Source organism: Xenopus tropicalis, chromosome 2, assembly GCF_000004195.4.
Source record: "Xenopus tropicalis strain Nigerian chromosome 2, UCB_Xtro_10.0, whole genome shotgun sequence".
NCBI classification, from domain to species: domain Eukaryota; kingdom Metazoa; phylum Chordata; class Amphibia; order Anura; family Pipidae; genus Xenopus; species Xenopus tropicalis.
The window spans coordinates 75,760,986-75,777,388 of record NC_030678.2 but is presented as its reverse complement, the minus strand read 5'-3'; the positions used below and the strand labels follow the sequence as shown (position 1 = coordinate 75,777,388).

At 37.6% G+C, this 16,403-nt stretch overlaps 1 protein-coding gene across 1 annotated transcript in view; it reads right to left on the bottom strand.

Annotated features, from left to right (window-relative positions):
* The window catches only part of aatf (apoptosis antagonizing transcription factor), an 89,671-nt gene that overhangs the window by 24,653 nt on the left and 48,615 nt on the right, over window positions 1-16,403 (bottom strand). The window contains exons 10-11 of the mRNA NM_001016308.2: window positions 15,207-15,287; window positions 4,898-4,969 (exon numbers count right to left, since the gene is read on the bottom strand). Of these exons, the coding sequence (NP_001016308.1) occupies window positions 4,898-4,969; window positions 15,207-15,287 (153 nt within the window). The remainder of the gene's footprint in view (window positions 1-4,897; window positions 4,970-15,206; window positions 15,288-16,403) is intronic.

Sequence of the window (16,403 nt, the reverse complement as noted above, 5' to 3'; positions counted from 1 at the left end):
GTTGTTACTTGAATTCCTAAATCTGACTGCCCATTCTTAACCTGTCAGTTACAGCTTCTAATGCTAAAGGTCTACTGCTGGACAAATATGACAGCCCCCTCATAGAGGAACATGGGGGGTCAGATAGGCAGCAGAATAGCATTGGAAAATACTTAAATACAACATTACAAATAGCATACAAAAGACAATGTTATGATATTTTTAAAAACATGCTCAATTTCAGGTGTCAGCATCTCTGCAGTGACTCAAGATGATAAATAAGACTATGTGCTAACAATGCAAACCTCACAGCAGTGAAAGTTATCAGACTGCATGCAAGCACATTGTCAAATATCAAATATTCCAGCTATAATCTATGGCTTGTAAGGTTTAAATAAGTTTTATCAAGGGCTTAGTGTACATTAATAATTTCACCACATGTTTAAATCTAAGTTAATTTATATTAATAAATATAACAGATTTAGTCTGCATACAAAGTTTACTTACATTTGGTAGAAAAAAATACAAAAGTCTCAAATTCAACCCATCCAAATGGACCCCCAGCTTACTGATGTTTCTATTTTATGCATGTTTATTTTACAGACTGTATACACTCTGCAAGGCAGGGCACCTCCTTTCTCCACTTAATCTTTGTTACAATTAATATTTTTTTTTTTATTACTGCTCTGTATTGCAATAAAGGTAAAAAAAAGGTAAGAATGATATATGAGTCAGCTGCCACTGACAGGAGTAATCTTCTTTTCTCTATTGGCACTTACATGGTTAACTGAATAGTTTTGCTGAAGGCAAGAAGCAATTAATCAGAGGCAGCACATGCACATTGCCTGACTTTGTTCTGCTGCAGGAGGGACTCCTATATTATAAAATACCTTTCATTAGAAATAAACATATGTATATGTATAAACAGATGCTAAATTAATAATTGAAATACATTTTATCCAAAAGGTGAATGAAACCCAATTCTGTAACGTTGCCTGGGACTCTTCCTAGACATAACGCTCTCATGGTTACTTTTTCATTCTAGTTTCAAATAAAACACTCCCTTGGCTTGAAAGATGCCAGGGGCACAAATTATAATATTTCAAAATCATTACAACAACATCGCCTTTTTATATTCTACCACTAATCACTCTACATGTCATTACAATAATACATATTCTTGGGTTACATGGTTAACATAAGGGATGTTATTTTCCATAGCATGCAGCTCTTTTCATAGCCCTAATTGCCAGAAAACCCACCCCCTCGTGTACAAACAAACAATATTACCCATATGCTTAAAATCCAAATAGAAATCCAAAACATGGAAAAGATAAGAAATAAAAAATAAAAGTTTATGTAAACTTTTATTTTTTATTTCTTATTTTTCATTTCTTATCTTCTCCATGTTTTGGATTTCTATTTGGATTTTAAGGATATGGGTAATATTGTTTGTTTGTACACGAGGGGGTGGGTTTTCTGGCAATTAGGGCTATGAAAAGAGCTGCATGCTATGGAAAATAACATCCCTTATGTTAACCATGTAACCCAAGAATATGTATATATTGTATATATAACAAATATTGTTTGTTTGTTTGTACACGAGGGGGTGGGTTTTGATGTCATCAAGTTTGTTGTATTTGAATGTTATTTTTATTTTACACAGACATACCTGAATCCACAGACTGAATGGAAACCATGATAGTCTGTCTGTGCTGCAGGGGTTGGCTTCCCCTTAGGCTTACAGAGTAATCCACCCCCTCCCCCACCTTGTTCTATTATGAAGTGATGGATTCTAGACAGGGTAGGACTGGGGGGGGTGTAGGGCCCACCGGGGCTCTGCAGGTGCCCCCACCGGCCGTGTCCCCTAACCCCGCCCCCACAGGGGGGCCCCCTAACTTCCCGCAGGGGCCCCCACCCAGCGTCCTCCCCCGAGCATGCGTTAATTTAACGCATCAGGGGAGAAACGGTTGGGCAGGGGAAGCGTTGCAAGGGTCGGATCTGTGCTACCGGGGCCCACCAGGATTTTTCCCAGTGTCCCGGCGGCCCAGTTCGACTCTGATTCTAGAACTTGAAGTCTTTGCTTTTCAGAGAATCTGTGCACCACCCACTATCGAAAGAAGAGGGACTGTAAGAGGTATATTTATCATGCTGAGTAAAAAGTGGAGTGAAGCATTACCAGTGATGTTGCCCAGGGCAACCAATCAGCAATTAGATTTCAACATCTGGAAAACCAAAGCAAAGCATCTGATTGGCTGCTATGAGCAACATCACCGGTAATGTTTTACTTCACTTATTACACAGCATGATAAATATACCCCTAATAGTCAGAATCTATCACTTCACTATGGAACCAGGTGAGGGAGGGGTTGGTTCACTCTGCAAGGCTAAAGGGAGGGGGGGGATGCTGGTCCCTGCAGCCACAAGGACAACATCTATGGTTTCATTTCAATCTGTGGAATCAGGTATGTATGTGTAAAATAAAATAATTTATATTTAATTCTAGAAATTCAGTATTCATGCACCTTTCAACAGAAAGAGCTTATGTCAAAAAGGGGGGTGATATTATAAAAAAACAAAAACAAGTGGTGCTTTATGAATTTGCATAGGGAATTTACATTGGATTTTTATTATTTAAAAAAAATAATGTTTCCCCCGACATTGATCTTGGTCCAAATATAGAACTTGGGAGATGTCCAGGTACATTACAACAAAGCACTGGGAAAGAGAAATTAACTTGGATAATGCTGACAGCTGCAATAAGCATTCTTACAAGGCCCTGGAAATTGGAATCATTTAGGAATGTGAAAACTTGATGGAGGGTGTTAAGGACATATGCAGTATAATAGAGTTATGCCTTGACTAAGAGAGTGAAGTCTAAATCACAAATATCCTAAATGTGACTACTATAAAATGCAGAGGTTATATAGCAGAAAGAATAAGTGAATGCTGACCTGCTGAAAATGTTATAAAGAAAATGAAAGCAGAGTTAGTAGTCCAATTCCAAAGGGGCTGATTTCTTTATAGAAATAACAAGGCTGTGTGTAGGCTTGCACACTATTCAAAGGAGAAGGAAAGGTAAAAACTAAGCTTTATTAAAAGAGTCTATGTAAATACAGCTATAAGCATTTACAGAAAAGCTGCAGAGTCCAGCTTTTGTGTAAAGATGTTCTTTGGTATCAGACTTCAATCCTTCATTCCCGGAGCCAGAGTCATCGCAACTCTCTCCTCTCTCCCTTTTCCTGCTCCCCCCTCCCATAAGAACTCACTCACCCCCTCCTCAAAAGAACTCACTCCCTCTCCCATCAAAATGCATGATCTGAGCTACCAGCAGCAGGAAGCTACGGAGACAGATGGAGCTTCTAGGGCAGCGTTCATCCCTTCATCTGTAACTGAAAATATAAGACTGGCAAAACTGGATAGGACAAAAGTGGCAGGCAACTTATGTGCTCACTCTGCTATTAATAATACAGTGGATAAAGACACAGCAGCAGACTTACTTTCTGGCCTTGATACTCACCTGGACCACCCAAGTGATGTGGTGAGTCTAGTTTGAACTATTCAAGAAACCTCTCTTATAAGTCTTAAATTGTCCTCACCTTTTACAAAAGTCAAGCTTTGTTACTAGCTGGTCAGTAAAACTTGAGCCAGTGCGTCTGGCCAGGCTATATGTGGCCTTACTTTGCTACATAACAGGCTAACTCTGCTTGACATTAGACTTTGTTGGACCAAAAATGTTAATTGATTATTTCAACAGCACTAGACATTCTTAAACAAGACTCAATTATGCTTCCAGGAAATATTTTTAAATTAAGTACTTAATTTTGTGATCACAATACACAACTGTATCAGAAGGGAACAAACAAGTCAACAGAAATGCTTCCCCCATATGTAATAAAAAGTACAGAGATTGCCCAGGTGCAGTAACCATAGTATTCAATTAGATATCTGCAGGAAACCAATGGATGCTACCTGCTAATTGGTTTTTATAGATGACTAGATCAGTAGCAAACTTTGCTCCTTTTACTACATAATGTCATGCATGTTTAGTATATTTCCCCCGGTTTGTCCAGTAGTAGCAGTAACCCATTGCAACTAAAAAGATGTATGCTATTAAACAGGTTACCTGTAAATTCTACCTGCTGATTGGTTGCTACGGGTTACTGCTCCTGGGCAAACTTAGTGCCTTTTACTACATAAACCCACTTAGCCTTTCAAAGTTACAGAAGTTATGGACTTTTTACTAGGTAGATAAAGGATAATTTTTGAAGAAGGAAATCCTTTTATTGATTATCATGATAATAGTCTTTGTATTACTGCTGTTATCTCTCGCTTGAAACATCTGTTCCTTTTTCCTACACACATTAAATCCTTTTGCTATTTCTGTTATTTTGGATATGTGGGTGACTTCATTGAAATTTCATTTATAATATGCTTATTTATAAATTTGTATAATTCTTTTCTGTCTGCAAATTATACTTATATAAATTAGCGCTTAGTAACTTCCAATGAGTAGGGCTTTTTCTCTTCTGTATTAGTCAGTGTTTGTATTTAATGTTTTAATCAGTTATACACTCTGCTACTCCACTGTGCTGCAGAATATGTTGGATCCTTCTAAACCATAACAGCAGAAATACTCTTTTTTCATTAAGTAAATGAAAAAACTGCTTAACTGTTTACATATGGTCAGCTTTATGGGTAACAGATTCATTTACAGAACATGCAAGGTGTTTTTGTGATCACAGAAACGTTAAGTCAGCTAGATTGCTAGGACAGATGTGCAAAGAAAGCTTTGCTATGACATTAGAGACAAATAGTTAACTGATAAGAAAAAGCAGAAGCAACGACAGTCTGAAGAACAAGTCAATATCATGCTGTCATGAAGCTATTTGATAAACATAATTAGCCTATTACTCACCTGGCATCATCATTCATTGTGCTGTGGTCAATAGGAGCCATGAAGCTCACCAACTTGCTGTGAACATGATACCTGCATTAAAAAGTAACACTGTTAGCCACATGTATTTAAAAAAACATCCAAACCAGCAACATGAACATAATTTGTTATCCAACAAGTTTTACAATTAACATTATAAGCAGCTTAATATCGTTTGTTATTGCTTTTTTTTTTAGTTGCTACAGCAAAAGTAACCAAATAATTTGTTTCCATTTTAAAGGACATGTAAACCCCACACACAAAAATGTAATCAGTGAACAGCCTCTTTGAAATCTTTCAATACCTGCCACTCTGGCTGTCCAGAGGTTAATAGTAAGGCTGCAGCGCCCCCTTAATTCCTTAGATTTCCTTCTCCTCCTGTAACCCACTCTACCCCCCCCCCCAGGAATTTTCTTTGACTTCTGGCTTGTCAGTCATGCTCAGTGGTTATAAGCTCAGACTACTAAACACGCCTTCTAGTCTAGCAGCTAGTAAAGAGATGGCATAGTTGGTTGCCATAGAAATTGAGCTCTAGCTGTCTGCTTCAATTTTTTCTCCTAACCTCCTCTCCTGAACTCAGCTCAAACAAAGCAGAACTTTTATCAAAGACAGTGCCTGTGTGAACCTGTATTCTTGATGAAATGTATGCTGAATATGGGTCTGTGTGTGTGTATGCTGTTTGCAAATTTAAATGCATCTGATTATGTATCAGAGGAAAAAAGGCCACCGGGTGAAAGCTGCTATTTGCGTTAGGAAAATGTTATGGTGCTGGCAAGCGGAGGGGATATATGCAGTACAAATTTTGCAATTTTGGTGGGGGAGACATGCCCAAGTGATATACATTGTAGGCAAATGTAGGCTTTACATATCCTTTAAAGGACAAGGAAAGGCTAAGTCACTTGGGGGTGCCAAAATGTTAGGCACCCCCAAGTGACTTTAATCATTTACCTTGTAACCCGGGCTGGTGCCCCTGTTAGGAGAAAACAGCACCAGCCCGGGGTACCTGTAGCGGAGCGCTTCCTCCTTCCTGCTTCGTTTTGCTGGGACTAAAGGACCGTCGCATGCGCAGTAGAGTGAAAAGCCGACTTCTCTGTTAAAGTTAGGCTTTTCCCTTTACTGCGCATGCGCGCGCAAGCGAACAGGAAGGAGGAAGCGCTGCAGCTACCCCAGGCTGGTGCTGTTCTCTCCATACAGGGGCACCAGCCCGGGGTACAAGGTAAGCGATTAAAGTCACTTGGGGGTGCCTAACATTTTGGCACCCCCAAGTGACTTAGCCTTTCCTTCTCCTTTAAGTGAATCCTTTTACAGTCTACTTCCGGTCTGAGGAATTTAGAAACAAATCTGCATGTTAGAAACTCCCCACTGAATTTAATGCCAATGACTTTAAGAGGTGCCTGGATGAGTTTTTGAACAAGCAGAATATCCAAGGCTATTGTGATACTAATATCTACAGTTAGTATTACTGGTTGTATATATATAGTTTATGTATGTGAGTGTATAGATTGGTTAGTATAGGTTGTGTGCTGGGTTTACTTGGATGGGTTGAACTTGATGGACAATGGTCTTTTTTCAACCCTATGTAACTATGTAACTATGTAACTTGTGCATGAGCTCTATATTAGAATCATAAAATGTGATTCACAGATGTAACAGTAACCCCCAAAAAATAATGTTTTAAAGTAATTAAAATATAATATACTGTTGTCCTAACTTTTAGTAGATGTAAGATATTGTCATCCAAATTATTAGGAGCCCTTACCCAGAGCATTCTGGATAACAGGTACTTTATTTGTATCTTTAAATCCAATGAAACTAATATATAAAGGAAAGTTGCTCAAAATTACATTTTCCTTTATAACACAAAAAGTTGTTTTTGGGTGAAGCTCCTCTTTAATGTTGAATCTTTCAGCAATATTCAAATTCTCAATTATAAACATGTTTTCTGCAATATCCATTGTTTTAACTTCCTCATAATGAACATCTACCTCAAACCTAATATTTCATTGAATACTTCAGATGAAGTCTTACCAAGGATCAATAAAGAGGCAAAATGATCCTTTTGGCCCTCATGTCAAGGGCCGACTGAATACAAGAAAGTACTTATTTAGCTTTATCAGCCTATAGTATACAATTACCTCAACATACAATTCCATTTAGTGTATAACTAACTTTCATTTTGTTTCAGTAGCTTACATTTAGCAACATTGACCCTAATTTGCTGCCTAGTCCCTGTATGATATGGAAATATCCTGCACTGATGGTTTAAAATCATCAATTGATACATTATTTACAAACTTTTATGCTATTTAAGTATATATTAAGAGCAATGGACCAACAGACCTTTTAGTACTCCACTACTTTCCCAACTAAAAAACATTCTATGCATCAGTAACCATTTTTGTGGTATTGTACCAAAAACTTTAGCAACCATATCCAGTGCACATCCAGAGTTTAGGTTTCTACTTACCTCCTTTTAAAAGTAGAATAGTCTGACAGGATATGTTATACATGAAACCATGCTAGGAGATAATAACAACTAATAAAGTTGTGACCTGAAATGTCTCTTATATCCTTGTAAAAGTTTTTCTACAACCAAAATCAAACAGGCTTTAGGTTCCTTGGCTGCACCAAAAAAGAAAATTGACAAAGGATTGTGCAAGGTTTGATATGTTTATTCATGGTAAAAGCCATATTATCTATTTTGTTAGAACAAATAATTTCACGAACATTTTATGTGGAAAGTTCTACACCATTTAGATTCTACACTTCACACTAGAAAAATACAGCCATGCATCTAAATTCCACAAAACAGAGATTATCTATTTTTATTGTTCTTTGTTTTTTTTCTTATTTATGCTTGCCTAATTTTTTGACTGAGATGATCAATATTTTTTTCTAATAGCTGCTATGTGGTTATACATTAAGCATAAGCATTATGCTTATATGGTAAAGTCTACTCCAAATCTAAGTGTTCCTTGAAATGCATTATGCATGTCCAGCATATAGACTCCCCAAGGGGCAATAAATCTTGTTAGGACTATAATTCCCTTTAAGTAACAGTAATACCAGAGCCAGTACACTTATTACTCTTGTCAATTTTCAGATAATTAAAATCAACCATAATTAAAACAAGGTCTAAAATAGTTGCCTTTGCACTTGCCACTAAGGTTTATTTTAAATAACAGGTTTCTCAATTTCTCTAATTCATTCAATACATGTTCATGTCCTAACCAATAACAGGTTGTAAATTCAGCCCAGTAGCTTTTAATTTTGACTGCTTAGAAATACTGCTCAGAAGGGCTTTCTTAAATCCCAGGTCTGCAATAAGCTACAACAGACAATATGAATAATACAGAGACAGTTAAAAGGCATCACTCTATGCCTATTGTGGCACAAATTACCCCAGCCCAGCTCAGTATTACCTTAGGGTCAGACACTATGACCAGCTAAACTACTCAAGCTACATAAAGTCAGATATGCTAGTCATATTAGGCTGAAAAAAACACATCAGCCTCCAGGAGAATCACATTATCATCTGTACAGTGTGACTCTAAAGGGCCTGCACAAATTAACTGGTTGGGGTAAAAGGCTGGGCTCAGGACGGGGGCATGGGCATTTTGTGCAAAAGACTTGAAAATTTCTGTCGAGAGCGTAGCATGTTTTCCTACCAGCAATTTACATTCTTGCCAGTAGCAAAGCAATCGAGTCGCAACCGATAGAGGAGAATAATTATGAGGCAACTATTTTCCTTGTGCGTTATCGGCCTTATTAGGTCAACTTGGTGTTTGTAAACTTTTGACCCACAGGAAATCAGACATGGTAAATACAAGCTGAAATAAATTGTCAACACTATTACTTTAAAATTACTTCAGAGATATAAAGCAATATATATATATACGCTATTTGAGTTTGAATATCTTAATCATGCGGTTGTTCAGTTTAGGACTTTTTTTCTTGAAAGAACGCAAACTGGAGGAAGATCTAGGAAAAATTTTCAAAGCACTTATTATCCAGTTAGACTTTGGTTTGAGCATTCATAAGGCTGACAATGGACTGGCACATTCCTGTGGTGTTTACATTGCAACCAAAATGCAGTCAATTAAATATTTTGTAAAAAGGAAAACCATGTCTCCTTTAACCCTTTTACTGCCAGCTGTTTTGGTCAAAGTGGAACTTGTATTGCCAGACAGTTTTTGAACATTTTGCACTGTTTCACTTTAGGGGCCTTTCCTCGGGGGGACTTTTAGTTTACCAAGGAAAACAATATATCGTTTTTTTCAGAACAACCTAAGCTTTCAAAATATGGTAGAATTTTTGTGTAATTCCAATTCTGTAACAAGATATAGGCTTCTAAATGTCTAAAAATGAAAAAAAAAATCCAATTTTCCATAATATAAACACACATACCAGAAACAAAAATTATTTTATGCACGAATATACAACTGATTTGGAAAGTCACATGTCTCCTGAGCGTGCCAATACCAAATATATATAATTTTATGTGGATTTCTCACTTGTATATGTCAAAAACTCCCAGCACTGCTTCAGAAAACTGCATACTTTAGATTTCAAGGACAAAAATTCCACTAACAGAAGGTTTATCCCAGAAAATTGTACATTTTTGGAAAGAAGAGATTCTGGGGAATCCAGAATAGGCACAACTGTCTGTCTTCTCCAAACTATCAAGTCGCAATGCTTTCCTAAAGTTATTGGTTTTTATCAAAATTTGTGAAATTTTAAAAAAATCGCTTCAAAGCTTCCAGTCTATAGTATCTTATCTCCTACAGGTCATAAAGTAACCAAATAAAACACCCTAAATATGAATGCCAGGGGTCCACTGGGCAGTTTAACGCCCAATATGTATAGGTTTACCTAAGCATGTGGCATGTAGGGGCCCCAATGTGAACATACCCCCATATGATCTATCATTTCTGTTATTTCAGTTCCAGCAAAATCAACACATTTACATCATTATATGTGGGATAAAGCTAGTAAAAAGTACGCTCACCCCAGAAAGTCATATATTTTTGGAAAGTACACATTCCCCCGAATCTAAAATGGGTATCCATGTCTTTCTGCTCCAAAGTACCAAGCCGCACAGCTTTTCTAAAGTTAGCAATTTTGATGACATTTCCAAAAATCCTCTCAAAGCTTCCACTTTGCAGCATCTTATCTCCCACATAGTGTTAGGTACCAAGATAAAACACCCTGAATTTGAACACCAGGGGTCCACTGAACAGTTTGATGCCCAATATGTATAGGTTTACCTTAACATTTGGCATGTAGGGGCCCCAATGGGAACATACCCCCATATGATCTATCATTTCAGCTCCTGCAAAATCAACACATTTACATCCTTTATGTGGGATAATGCTACAAAAAAGTACACTCACCCCAGAAAGCCATATATTTTTGGAAATTACACATTCCCCCGAATCTATAATGGGTAAACATTTCTTTTTACTCCAAAGTACCAAGCTGTAAAGCTTTCCTAAGTTTGCAGATTTTTATGACATTTCAGAAAATCGCATAAAAATGTTGCAATTTTCCGCATTTATCTCTCACAATTTCTTGATAAAGATCAGATAAAGGCAAATCACCCCAAATAGGAACACCTAAGGCCTACTGAACAGTTTGATGGCCAATATGCATAGAGATACCCAAGTCTGCGGTATGTACTGAACCCAAAATGAAAATAGCGCATAAGGATTTTTCGCCTGCCAACTCAGCTTTTGCATACAGAGCCCCCTGTCAGCGTATTATGTGCCGTAACAACCCCTAACTATACAGAGCCCCCGTCAGTGTATTATGTGCCGAAACTTTCCCCAACTATACAGAGACCATACAGAGACCATATATTTTTGGAAAGTACACATTCTGACAAATCCAACAAGGGTAAAGAGTCCTTTCTACACCCAAGTACCAATCTGCAAAGCTTTCCTAAAGTTATTGGTTTTTATGACATTTCACAAAATCGCCTAAAAATGTTGCAATTTGCCGCTTTTATCTCACACAATTTCTTGCGTACAAAGGCAAGTCTGCGATTTGCGCGAAATCGCGCTGCCGCGTGTGCCATCCCACCGGCGACTTACATTTTCGCCGGTGGGATGGCAGGTGAAGGCAACTCGGGGAGATTAGTTGCCCGCAAACAGGGAGTTTTGTCGCGGGCGACTAATCTCCCCGTGTGCCAGAGTCCTTAGTGTCCCAACTTTTTTGGAATCCGGTTTGTAAAAACAAAGTGGTAAAATGGAAAAAAAAACAAACAAAACAAAAAAAACAAAGTGTTTGTGTACTGTATACACAACTCATGTGTAAAAGTTGTGTGACAGTGTGTAAGTGTGTATATGAGTGTATAAGAGTATATAAGTGTAAAAAATGAAAAAAACTAAAACAAAAAAACCCCCAAAAAACTGCTAAATTGTGTGCTGTAAGTGTGTGTAAATGTATGTAAGCGTGTATAAATGTATGTAAGTGTGTGTGTAAGTGCAAAAACAAAAAACAAAAAACACCTTACCTGTCCTGAAGCACCGATCGCTTGGCTCTGTCCTCCAGGCTGCAGGATCTCAGTGGGCGGCGGTGTTGGGGGGGAAGCAGGAAGCGGCAGACGTGATGCGATCGCGTCTACTGCTTCTAGGATGGTCCTGCGACGATCGCGTCGCAGGACCCACATGACAGCCCCCCTGGATCGTTGCCCAGGGGGCTGTCATCACTAGAAACTCTCTGCAGCGGCGGCACATGCTGCCGCTGCAGAGAGAATCCTTCATCTGCTGACGATGTATGGGACACATCGTTGGCAGTTAAGCCCTTTTTCTTGCCTTGAGAGGAAACTTCCGCGATTTCACTGAAATCGCGCCGCCGTGTATGCCATCCCACCGGCGATTTACATTTTCACCGGTGGGATGTCATTTCGGGGAGATTAGTCGCCCACGAACAGGGAGATTTGTCGTGGGGCGACTAATCTCCCCGTGTGCCAGAGCCCTTACTTCTGCACTACAAGATCTACAAGGACTGATACCACCATCCTCTCTTCCCCCTCCAGCAACCGATCACCAGAACAATGGGAAGGTAGCAAGATAGCAGCTCCTTGACAACTGTATTGCTAAAAGTGGTAGATATGAGAATAGCACTCAATAATATAAAACTCCAAGTCCAGTTCATGACTCCTCCTGAGTAGGAGAAACAATAGTTATTCTGAAAGCAGTTCTAATGTGTAGCACTGGCTATTTCTGAAAGCTCAGCTCACTGGGATGGCTGCCTACACACACACTGCCTACACACCACACACTACAAAAAAAGCACAAAATGTAACTGCTTCAGTTCCTAAATATTGCTGTATTTCAGTGTCAAAATAAGTTTGTATTATTTACTTGCAAATTTCAAAATAAAGAGCAAAAATGAAATATTTATCACTCTGATTTTTGGCTTCTTTTACTGAAGCTTAGAACATACTGCTTACAAGAACAGCTAAAGGAAAATCTCCTCAGCAGCAGAGAAAAAGGTATAACACGACACACATAATATACTTATATGGATTCTTCATTTTAACGTGCAAATATTTGCCATTTAGCTATCTCAAGAGGTCTTGTAGTATTTTAAGGATTAGCAGGCAATTCCTTTAGTTATCCTATTGACTTGTATCATAAACCTTTGCAGGTAACCCACAAGTGATTATATTTGGCAATTCAGCACAGAAGCAAAGGGCTACAATGTAATCCCAAATACAAAATATATGGCAAAGAATGAAAATCTGACACTGTCTTCTGTATGCATTTTTAGAAGTAAGGCAGAATACCACCCTTAAAACTTCTAACAGCAGAAGATTGTTACTCTCAGATTGTAATTGAACATTTTGTTCACCTCTCTGCTGCTGCTGATCTGGGCCAGTCTGCTCAATTGTTATCTAAAGCTGGGTAATAAGATTGCCATGGTCAGGCCTTGATCTCAGACGGAATGAGAATAGTCCATGTCGCACACACAGAGATGGGTTGCATTATTTCAAAAGCTTTATGAGAGTGTGACTCAGTCGTGTGATGTTGTCAGCCGCTTTTGACTGAATCATGAATACATCCAATTATGTGTGATGCTGACAGAAAAGAATATTGATAGCCAATAATTACAGGCTTTTCAGGCCAACAAAGCAGCTCTTTCCTCTTTTAATAAATTATCCTAGAACATCAATCTTAAAAATTACTATGCCACAACTGACCCAGACTGACTTGCATGACTTTCTCTCTGATGCCTTTGCAACCAAAGGATTATCAAGGGCTTATTCTGCTGTTTATTGCAAAACTGGAAAAATACTGTATAAGAACAAAAAAAAAAAGCCCTCATATTGGAAAAAAATTACATTGGCTAAGTTCAAATTAAGAACTCGACAAAAAGAGCAATGAGTGCAACAGTAACAGCTAAGAATGTAAGTCCTGTATTAAAATGAAAAATTGTGTAATTATACAAGAGGTTAATATTTTCATAGGTTTAATGGCTAAACATAAAATGCTTTACAATGAATGAGAAGAGATGGCTCTGTAGGGATAATAAAAAAGGGCCATGGACCTGGAGTAGAGGACAGCTTTTAATGTCTGTGCTAGGAATGAATTTCCTAGGGATGCACAAAAGTCATAATTGTTTTTATTGTTTGGATATAGTACAGTATTTTTTGCATGCTGAGTGAATCATGTGAGCCAGGGGGTGGACCTTAGCACTTATAATGGCATTTTTTAAAATTTAGGATTATCCATTTTTATTAGATCTAGATGAAGCAGTGTTTTACATATTGGCTATTTTATGCAATGTTTTTCTATAGAGACCTACATTGTTCAGGGGTATTTTTTCCTCTGAAGAGGTTGGATATTGTTTAACTGAATACTTAGGATTAAGCTGAATCCAAGTTATGTGGAACAAGCATTTTAAAGGCAACTGATGTGTTCTCCTCTGCAACCTACTGTGATCTGAAATAAGAAGGTCTTATGTTACCTTACATGTATCTGAGTGTGTAGCTATAAGTGTAAAAGGGGCCATACACCAGTTTTTCAACGAAAGTTCATAGGTGCTAAACAAACTTTTAACCTACTGTTTTCCTTATGAAAGAATATATTTTTTAAAATTTTTTGCACAGGAACAAATCTGAAAATGAAAGTAAAGTCATATTCTACTTCCTGTCCCTATGAGCAAACGCAACACAAATCAGCTGTCCATTAAGATTTCCTCTCTTCCCCCAGCTGCAGCCTTTTAGGCTATAAGACAAAAAAGTAATTTATTATTCAGAGAGCATCTGAGGGGACTGCTGATTTTTTTACCTTGCTTGTATGGACAAGAAACAGAATCTGACTTTACTTTTCTTTTCAGATTTTGTCCTGATCAATGCAAGAAATCACAAAAAACTTTAGATATTTTATAATTAACATAACAGACAAACATTAAGTCCTGCACAAACCCTACTGGTTGAACTAACATTGAAAAAGGTAGTGAACTGCATGGTTAAGTTTATATGATGCTTTACCTGCAAGACATATTAAGAACACTTACATTAACAGTAGAGAGTCCGGCTACATTTTTCCTGTACCTGTTGCCAGCGCACATAACATATAAAGTTCTCTCCTAAAAGATCATATCAGAATATGCACTGAAATCGAACAGTATCAGGACTGCCCTTCCTGATCATTCACCATGAGAATTCTGTAATCTAAGAGGGTGCTCTGGCAATAACTTAAACATATAAATTATTTAAAAGTGTAGGTGTGTTCATAGGGACAACCCAAAAGTGCAACTTTTTTTCAATTGGAACTCTACCCACAACTGCACCTCTAACTTGGAGACCATTAAACCTCTGCCGAATCTACGCCATCATTGAGGGCGTAGATTAAAAGTTTCCATTTCTAAAACTTAGGGGCCCATTTACTAAAGGTCAGATTTTTTTTCAATCTGGATTTTTTTAGCACTAAAATTCACTAAAAAAAAAGTTGCGACTTTTCTGAGATTTACTATGTATCAAAACTGTGACAATTCTGAATCTGAAAATACTCCATCTAAAACCTGTCAAGATCATGTAGAAATTAATGGCAGATGTTCCCCTTAAAAAAAAAGTTGCAGTTATCGTGTGTCTTATTGTTTGTGACTTTTTCCGCACAAGTTTTTTTCAGTTCGGATTTTTTAATAAATGTCAGACATTTGTGGAAATGAATTTATTCGAATTAAAAAAAATAAAATAAAATAGAAATAAAAGATAAAATAGGTTTTTATTAAATCTGCCTCTAAAATTCCATTTTAGGGATGCTAATGATTATGAACTTACCTAATTTTTCGCCCTTTGCTTGCCTTGGTGTCCACTTTTTTCTTGATCTTGCTCCGGAGTTTTTGAATTGCTAACCACTGCCTAAGAGTACAAAAATGCAGGTCAAAAATGGGTATGGGATCGCTTATGTGCAAACCACTTATCCACAAAGCTCCAATTGCATTGCCATCTCCCATAGCCTCAATAAACTTCTCTGTAATAATAAAATTGTAGCTTGTACTTGACAGTGACTAAGCTGCATGGACTTCTATTGGGTCCAAACCTATTAGGTTTATTTAATGATTAAATGATTTTTAGCAGAATTAAGGTGATCCAAATTATAGAAAAATCTCATATGGAAAACCCAGAAAGTTCAAAACATTCTGAATAATAGCTTTAGGGATGCACCGAATCCAGGATTTGGTTCGGTATTTGGCCAGGATACGGCCTTTTTGGGCAGGGTTCAGTTTCGGCCAAATCCATGGTCCTGGCTGAATCCGAATTAGCATAAATTAGCATATGCTAATTAGCATTCAGAAGGGTAAATGTTCTGGGGGGGATTTGCAGCACGTGCAGATTTTTAACCCTTCCTGGTCCTAATTAGCATATGCTAATTAGGGTTCGGTACGGTATTCGCCCAAATCCATCAGGGTGGGTTCGGGGGTTCAGCAGAATCCAGAATGTTTCTTTTTAAAAAATTGTTTTATTTCTCTAATAGCTTTACAGGTTTAAAAGGTCTAGAGAAATCCTTTCATTTGCTAGTAGCATAATGCCATATGCATGAGTAAAGCAACTTCTGCATTATCAGGCAATTTCAAAAGATTCTTTCCTATACAGGTATGGGATCCCTTATCTGGAAACCCATTATCCAGAAAGTTCCGAATTACAGAAAGGCCATCTCCCATAGACTCCATTATAAGCAAATAATTCTAATTTTTAAAAATGATTTCCTTTTTACCTGTAATAATAAAACAGTACCTTGTACTTGATCGTAACTAAGATATAATTATTCCTTATTGGAGGCAAAACAAACCTATTGGGTTTATTCAATGTTTGAATGATTTTTAGCAGACTTAAGTTATGGAGATCCAAATTACGGAAAGATCCCTTATCCGGAAAACCCCAGGTCCTGAGCATTCTGGATAACAGGTTAGACACCTGTATTACTCTTTTACAAAGGCATTAGCCTTCATTTAAAAGGTTATTATAACCCCTTAT